This window comes from Notamacropus eugenii, chromosome 7, assembly GCF_028372415.1.
Source record: "Notamacropus eugenii isolate mMacEug1 chromosome 7, mMacEug1.pri_v2, whole genome shotgun sequence".
In the NCBI taxonomy this organism is placed as follows: Eukaryota; Metazoa; Chordata; class Mammalia; order Diprotodontia; family Macropodidae; genus Notamacropus; species Notamacropus eugenii.
In genome coordinates, this window is record NC_092878.1 from 14,058,510 (window position 1) to 14,067,803 (window position 9,294).

Consider the following 9,294-nt stretch of genomic DNA (forward strand, 5'->3'; position numbering starts at 1 on the left):
GTCACACAAATCACTTAAAAAGATGCAGCAACACCACTGGTAGGTCTATTTCTTAAAACCATCAAAAAAGGGAAAAGGATCTTTTCATGAAAAAATATTTATAGGAACTCTGTGTGTGGTGGCTAAAAATTGGAAATCAAAGGGTTGCCCATCAGTTGGGGGAATGGCTAAAGAGTGGTATATAATTGTGATAGAATATTATTGTGCTCCAAGAAATGATGTGTAGGATGATTTCAGGAAAATCTGGAAAGATGAACTGATGCAAAGTAAAGTGAGCAGAACCAGGAGAATACTGTACACAATAACAGCAATAGCATAGGAGGAACTGTGAGCAACTATTCTCAGCAATACAGTGATCCAAGGCAATCCCAAAGTCGTAATGATGAAGCGTACTAAGAACCTCTAGAGAAGGAACTGATATTTTCTGAGTACAGACTGAAGCATGCTGTGCTTTGCTTCTTTCCTTTCTTCCTTTCCTTTCTTCCTTTCCTTTCTTCCTTTCCTTCCTTCCTTCCTTCCTTCCTTCCTTCCTTCCTTCCTTCCTTCCTTCCTTCCTTCCTTCCTTCCTTCCTTCCTTCCTTCCTTCTTTTTCTTTCTTTCATCCTTTCTTTCACCCTCTTTTCTTTCATTCTTATTTTTTAATTCGAGTCTTATACAAAATGACTAATATGGAAATGTTTTACATGACTACATATGTATAAATTATATGTGATTGCTTACTGTCTCAGGGAGGAGGGAAGGGAGTTAAGGAGTGAATAGAATTTATACCTAAAAACTTAAAAAAACTGAAATGTTAAAAAATTGTTTTGACACATAACTGAGGAAAAGCTATATATAGAGGCAGTAATCATAAGTAAACAAAATAAAATAAACAAGAAGTCATAAATAAAAAAAAATTCATAGTGGATTAAAAGTGTGTCCATCAAAGCAGAAAAAGAATCTAGTTGTTGAATTTGGTATATTAAAGAAACAAATGCACTAAAGACTTTTTTGGAATAAGGTAAAGAAACTGGAATGATTATTTTAATTTAAATATTTAATTATCTCCCAATTAGACTATATAAACTCCTTGAAAGCAAGAACAATGCCTTATCTAAATTTTGTATCCCCTCCAGTGCCTTGAACATTGCTCTGTGTCCAAGTAGGGGGCCAGTTATTGTACCTGTAATTTCATTGGCTTAGGGAACTCCAGGGTAAGGAAACCCCTTCTAACTAATGCAAATCCTGTAGAGAGGATTTCCTTCTCTGCAATTTATACAATGAGGTAGTAACCTAGGTGATTGAAATACTTATTCCTTTGCCCAGTGTCACACAACCAGGATATGTTAGAGGCAGGACTTGAATCCAGCTATTAATGGCTTCAAGGTTGGCTTTCTGTCCACTATGCCTCTGCCTAGTAAATGGGGGTGGAGGTTGAATGGAGGAAGAAAATGAGCATATATTAATCACCTGCTATGTGCCAGGCACTATGCTAAGCACTTTATGAATATTTTTTCATTTGATTTTTGATAAACCTATGAGGTAGATGCTGTGCTGTTGTTCAGCTACTCAGTCATGTCCAACTCTTTGTGGCACTGTGGACCATAGTGTCCACAGGGTTTTCTTGGCAAAGATACTCTAGTGGTTTCTCATTTCCTTCTGCAGCGGATTAGGGGAAACAGAGGTGAAGTGATTTGTCCAGGATCACAGAGGGAGTAAATATCTGAGGCCAGATTTGAACTCAGGTCTTCCTGACTCCAGGGCCAGTGTTCTTCCCATTAAAGTATTTAGCTGCTTCCTGGTGCTACTATTATTTCCATTTTATACTGAGGGAACTGAGGCAGACAAAGGTTAAGTGACTTGACTAGAGTCACACAGCTAGTTAAATGTCTGAGGCCAGATTTGTATTCAGGTCTTCCTGACTCTAGGTCTAGGACTGTATTTTCTGTGTGAATGAAAGAAAGAAAAAAAGGAAGAAAGAAAGAAAAGAAGAAAGGAAGAGATAAATAAATAAAGAAAAGGCAAGCAAACAGGGAAGGATATGAGAACTAGCATGGTCCCAAGAACTGAGGATCTGGGCTCATTGTCACTATTTGTTGTCAAAGGATAATGAAGAGAAAAGTGATTTCTAAGAATCTCAGACCTAAATGCTATTATTCATCTTTCTATGTAAGAATTCTAATTTGTATTTTGCCAATCTAAAAAAGAGTCAGGGAGACCTCGCCCAACCTCAGGGCTGCCAACTATGAAGCCAGAAATAGAAACCAGAAGCCCAGACTCATAGATCTTGACTGGGAATCAGAATCCAGAAGCTTGGCAGCCTCTCTCTCTCTCTCTCTCCTTCTGGATAATGTACCACATCTAGTTGAAATGATTAACAATTTTAGGAAATAATTATCCTTTGAGTAAGAGCAAAGGATGAAATGAAACCTGTCATTTTTCTTTGTAAACCTTAAAAAGCTATTTAAATGTGAACTATTGCTCTGAAGGTACAAATAAGCTACAGATTGGCTACAGGGTGGGAAGAGAGGTGACCCTTGGAAATCTACCTGCTAGATATCAGTTTTGAAGGATGAAGGATGCCTAACAACATTCTGTAGGCAATGGTACCTTCCTGGTACCTCTCATTCATTATTTAGCAGATGCTGAATCTGCACGAGTGCACTGAATGGCACCTGAATATCCTCAGAGAACTAATACATAGTCAATAGATAAGAACACCAACAGTGCTTTAGTTCTTACTAAAGGGGCACAGAATAAATAGCTTTATAGAGGAATAGGCTCCTTTGAATAGCTGACTAGCAGCAGGTGCATAGAAGCAGTAATTATACTGGTTGGCATGAGCTTCGTACTCCCCTCTTCCCTCTTCCTGCCTTCATACTATGGTGAAATGACTTGACTGAGCCTGGAGATGAGGTCAGGTAGGAAATGTCAGCCACCAGATTCTCCCTTTTCACAGTTGCTGATAGGAAAATATTACAAAAAAAAATTACTTGTAGACTATTTCTTATACTTTGCTTTAAGGGCTTCTGTGCCCAGTTCCCTAGAAGTGTGTTACTTTGGATGGGATCCAATTTATGTATCATGTCAATGAATACTATTAATTCCTAGGTTTCTCTTTGGTAGGTTTAGTGGCTATACTGCATTTCCACTGGGGTTGTACTCTTTCTTTCTTTCTTTTTTTTATTTTTTCAAAGTTATTAGTTATTTAAACAGTCTTTTATTTTTTTTTAAATTTTGAGTTCCAAATTTTCTCTCCCTCCCCTCTTCCTCTCCCATTGAGAAGACAAGGAGTATGATATCCATTTTACATGTGCAATCATGCAAAAGCATATTTCCATATTATATTTCCATATCATTCGATACATATTCCATATTATATTTCCATATTACAAAGAAAGCAAGAGAAACAAAGTGAGAAAATTATACTTTAATTTCCACTTGGAGTTCATTAGTTCTCTCTCTGGAGATCAATAGCATTTTTTCATTATGATGCCTTTGAAGCTGTCTTGGATCATTGCATTGATGAGAGCAGCCAAGTCTTTCACGGTTGATCGTTACAACATTTCTGTTACTGTACACAATGATCTCCTTGTTCTAACTTCACTTACGGTAGTTCATGTAGATCTTATCATGTTTGTCTGAAATTATGCCCATCATCCTTTCTGTCTCTCTCTCTCTTTCCCTTCCTTCCTTCCTCCCTCCCTCCTTTCCTTCCTTTCTTCCTCTTTCTCTTTCTTTCTGTCTTTCAACAGTGACATCATGAGATGCAGCATGTCATAGTGAACAGCAAATAACTTTTTTTAACATTTCAATTTTGTTTTTTTCTTAATTGCATGTAAGTAAAAATTTTAAATATTTGCTTTTTTTGAAGTTTGAGTTCTGGATTCTCTCTCTCTCTCTCTCTCTCTCTCACTTTATCTTTGGGAAAGTGACAAATTTGATATAGATTATAGGTGTGTAATCATGTAAAACTTTTCCATAGTAACTACGTTACAAAATGAAATGCAGACAAATAAACCTCAAGAATAATCAATGAAATAAAAAAGACAGTATATTTTAGCTCCCTTTCAGATTTCATCAGTTCTTTCTCTGGAGATGAATACCATTTTTCATCTTAAGTTTTTTAGAAATGTCTTCGATCATTGTATTATTCCTGAGAATAACTAAGTCATTTATGGTTGATCATTGTACAGTCTTGCTGTTACTTTGTTTAATGTTCTCCAGGTTCTGCTCATTTAATTTTACATCAGTTCATGTAAGCCTTTCCAGGTTTTCCTGAAAGCATCCTGCTCATTTCTTATAGAACAATAGTATTCCATTTCTAATCATATACCATTGTTCAACCATTCCCCAACTGATGGGCCTTCCCTCAGTTTCCAATTCTTTGCCACCACAAAAAGAGCTGCTATAAATATTTTTGTGTATATAGGTCCTTTTCTGTTTTAAAATCTCTTTTGGGACTTTGTGGAATTGTGAGATAAAGAAAGTCACACAGGATGAAAAGGCATGGGTGGGTTGAAAACTTCAGTGGTAGAGGAATTATGAGACCTCAAATCCTTCAAAGTATTGAAGCAGAGCCAAAGAGCAATATGATCGTCATCTTACCTTTCAAAAAAAATCTCATGAACTCTGGCTAATTTTCAATCCTCTTAGGACTTTCCTCAGGGCATTTTTCATGTCCTTGTTGCGTAGACTGTAGATGAGGGGATTTAAGAGGGGAGTTACTACTGAGTACACCAGTGTGACAATCTTCTGCATTCCAGCTGGATTCCCAGATGTTGGACTTACATACATCACCATGAGGGTGCCATAGAACAGAGACACGACCACCAGATGGGATCCACATGTGGAGAAGGCTTTCCTCCGGCCAGCACCAGAGGGAATATGCAACACGGCTCTGAGGACCAGGGTGTAGGATCCAAGGATGGAGAGGAAAGGTCCAAAGATAATCATGGAGTTGAAAGTGTAGCAAATCAGTTTAATGACAGGAGCAGGGACACAGGTGAGTGCAAATAATGGGCCTGGGTCACAGACAAAGTGATCAATGATGTTAGGGCCACAGAAGGGCAGCTGAGACATAAGAATAATGGGAACTGGGTAACAAAGGAATCCACCCACCCAACAGGCAAATATCAGGGTGGCACAAAATCGTCCTGTCATGATGGTGGGATAGTGTAGTGGACGACAGATGGCTAGGTACCGATCATACGCCATGACTGATAGGAAGAAACACTCAACAGTCCCCAAGGAGAAAAAGAAATAAAACTGGAAGAAGCAGCCAGAGAAGGAGATGGTCTTTGTCTCAGACAGAAAGTTGGCCAACATGTTGGGCACAGTAGAAGAAACATAGCATATTTCAAGGAAAGCAAAATTCCCCAAGAAGATGTACATGGGTGTGTGGAGCTGCTTGTCCCATTTCACTGCACAGGCAATGGCTCCATTGCCCAACAGAGTCAGGATGTATACCACTAAGATCAAGGAGAAAAGGAGATTCTGCATTTCCCTGTGAGCAGAAAACCCCAGGAGTACAAACTCAGTCACAGAGTGTGAGATTGACCTGTTAGGCTCAAAAACTGTAGAAAAGACAAGACAAAAATGACACAAACTCACTTATTTCATAGCAAGCCTCCTAAGAAGCAAGTTAAATTTGAATGCAAAGCACACTGGTCCATTCTGAAACTAGATGCCTGTGCTTAGCTCTTATGGAACACCTTCTATTGAAGCAAATAGCATCAGAATAAAACAGGTTTCTGCCTAATCTGAAAATAAACAGATATCCCAGATTTACTCCTGAATAGGTTCTGTTGTGCTTGGATTCTGGAGGAATACATATAGAACATACTCCTGGTAGTCTTTACACAAGTGTAGGTACACCAGTAGAAGACATTTAGTTTGCACATGGAAAGATATACACACAGGAACCTAAGACCACTAGAGTGTACTGAATTATAGATTTACAGGTAGAAGGGACCTTTGAAGTCATCTAAGGCAATGATCTGATGTTTCAGCCAGGGAACCTGAGGCAGGGGGTGGGGTTGGGGATATAAGTGACTTATCCAAAGAGAGATGAGTAGAAATTAGCATAGCCAGTATTCAAACTCAGATCTTTTGACCCTAAATCCAGCCCTCCTTCCATGGTCAAGCTAACTCAAGAGTCTTCACTTCCTCTTTATTTTGTATCTTAGGCAGAGTTGTGCAAAGTCATGAGAATCACTCTGTCTTTCTGAGGTTTCAAAGTCCAGTGGCAGTATAAAAGTCAAGATGAATCGCCATGGCCCATGATGCAGTGAATGACGTTGGTATCTTTGTTGTCTGCTCAAACTCTAAGTGCTCCACAGTGCCTGCTTCAGCCTCCTTCCTGGCCGTTGGAGTAAATTGTTCGCATCCCATCCACTCTGCTAGAGACAGTCTTACTATGCTTGGCATAGATACCCCCTTAACTCACTAACAGGTTTAAAGTCTGTCAGTTACCCTCAATGTGGTTTAGCCCATCTGTGGATATGGTTTCCTGGGGTGTGACCTCTGCATGGTAGCTTCTTGGAGCTCCAGGTGAGAGTTGGGTGAAGGTAGATACCCTGAAATTAGCACTGGAAGTGCTAATCCTCCCTAAACACCCCTTGTACCCCAATCCCTTTTTTACTTGCATAAGGAAACAAGAGAAAGAAGATTTTTTTTGATAAGCTCAAAGAAATAGGTCGTATTTGTTTATGCTGGAAACGTGAATATACCCCATATTCATTTATCAAGCATTCGTTAAGCACTTACAGTGTGCACAGCACTCTAGCAATGAGGAAGATCTACAGAATAGGAAAGACTTGGCCCCTGCCTCCAGGACGGCTACAAAAATAAAAATGTCCAGACCTGTAAGGGTGAGTGGTACAGTATAAAAACATCTGAAAAGGTTTTCATTAAATAATGCAAAGGAAGAAATCGCAACCAATGGAACCAAGTACACACTAACAGCAAACATGTAAAATGACACTTGTGGGAGTAATGAATGTATCACAGAATCACAAATTTGAGAGCTGGAAGAGACCTCAGTATCCCTCTGGTACCATCCACGCCATGGCTGCCATTGTTGTTATTTGTTCTCGAAGATGACCATGACATTGGCATTAAAAGACTCTCTGCTATAACCCACCTAGGAACTGATCAGCCAGACTCTCTGTGAAGTCCTCCAAGGAGAGAAATGGTTTCAGTCTTAGAGGGAATGGCTGCTAAGTTATTTTAGATATTTCATACTATGAAATTAATTTATTCCATTGTAGCTATGAAAGTAAATTTGATATTTAATATTATTTGCAACAAAGCCATAAAACAGCCTAATCTTACACTAAACATTGGCAGAATAACAGGTTGTTTTGGATAACAGGCTCACTTACCAAAATTCATCCTTTTGTTCTCCAGTAAGTCTGTAGAGAGGAAGGTTTGTACAATTCTGTACTTGTTCCAATCTGAAGCAAACACAGAAGAATAATATTTTTAAGATAAGTATATTTTTGAAATAATATTAAATATTAGACTTTTTTTCAATGAAAAGATTACATGGCTCAGTTGATATGGTTTTTATAGCAGTGGAAATTTTTCCAATAGATTTAATTCAATTCTGTTTAAAATATGGAGAAGATACTATGTTTCAACAGGCAGTGGAGTGTTAGTGTGGTGTATTTGTGTGTGTGTGCATGCGCATACGTGTGTGTGGTGACTGATGAAGACAGTTACTGGGCTAATCGATAATTTCCAGGTGGAGAAAGAAACCTTTTCTAGAAATGTTTTAGCATAATAGTATGCTCACAATATATTGGAGCACCCTGCCTCCTCTTCTAGTGAAGGTCAAAAATTCCCTCCCACCACCAAAAGAATCCTATGTCTTGTAAACATTGTTATTGCTTGCCACAATCACAGGATTGTTGCCCATGGAACCAAGAAGAGAAACAGCCTTCTTCCCCAGAAACTTGATCTTGGAAGTGTGAGCATATTGTCTTCTGACTGGTTAGTATGATAGAAGCACAAAAAATTAGTTCTGGAAAGGACCTTAGAAATCTGAACTATATGAAACACTGACAGTCTCAAGCGTGCAACATAAGCTTATGTGAATTTTATTAGCCAGCAAATTTTATTCTATCTGGCCCACTTATGGTGAAGGAACAAGTAAGCAGAGGGGATTAAAAAGAATGAGTCTAGGAAATTCATCTTCTGGATTCTAGTAGTTGGCCCCACAATATTTGATAGGAACAATTGAAAGGTTCTGAGCTTTCCCATCTCCTTTAGGGGAACAGTTGAGTACTTAGAGATATGTACTTTTTCCAGAGCCTTGAGATGAAGGCTTGTTTTACTTCTTGGTTCAGTGGATCTCTATTGTGGGTAAGATTAGTGGAAAATTCCTCTGCCCTCTTCAGATGAGCCTGCTTGCCACTGCAAAAAGTTGAAATAAGAGCTATAAGGAAGTGAGATGGTAAGAAGGCTCTTAAAGAGGTACTGATGAAGGTTATCCTCTGTCAGTTATTATTTGATGAAGTTTCTAGAAGAAAAACTGGAGTGCTCCTGCACCCACCCATGAATCACCTGTTGAATCCATGGAGGTGAATTTTTGAGATCCAATGCATAACATTCAGATATTGTCGCCTAGTTGGCAGGAGTGCCTCTCTTCCTCAGCACTCATACACAGTAAGAGCAGATTTGCTGTCCCAGGTCCTGCTCAGGTATCTTCATTCCTAGACAGACGAAAAACCCTGGATTCTTTTGGTTCTCCCTAGATGGAAATAGAGTGAACAGCTCCAACAAAGAATAGATATCCCCATTATACAACAGAAGCACAGACATATAAGTAGTCATTGTACTGGGTATAATGCAGACTGTTCTCTTGTAGTGATATTGTCATTAATAATTATCAGGTAGCATTTATATGATGCTTTAAGATGTTCAAAGCACATTACTGTTACCTTCTTTTATTCTCACAATAACCATGATAGGTAAGTGCTATTATTTATTCTCCCCCGTTATAGATGGGGTAAATGAAAAGGGAAAGAGAAGTTAAATGACTTGACTCCTGGTCATACTGTTAATCAAGAGTCCAAGACTTGATTTTAATTCAAAGACTTTCTTACCCCAAATTCAAAACTCTATGTGTTACATTACCAACTCTCTGGCTCACCTGGATGAAACAATCATAGGATCATAGATTTAGAATTGAAAGAGATTTCAGATGCCTAATAATCCAACTCCCTTATTTTACTGATGAGGAACTGAGACCCAGGGAAGGTTAGGTGATTTGTCCCAAGGTTGAACAAGTGGGAAGACATAGAGCCAGGA

General features: G+C 38.7%; 1 protein-coding gene across 1 annotated transcript; it reads right to left on the reverse strand.

Annotated features, from left to right (window-relative positions):
* Nucleotides 1-4,602: 4,602 nt before the first annotated feature.
* LOC140514056 (olfactory receptor 11H6-like) lies at nt 4,603-8,949 on the reverse strand. The gene is made up of 3 exons (XM_072624033.1): nt 8,925-8,949; nt 7,365-7,436; nt 4,603-5,591 (listed from the first exon to the last, which is right to left on the reverse strand). Exons 1-3 carry the CDS (start codon nt 8,947-8,949, stop codon nt 4,603-4,605), a joined length of 1,086 nt encoding a protein of 361 aa, XP_072480134.1.
* Between the last annotated feature and the right edge of the window lie 345 nt (nt 8,950-9,294).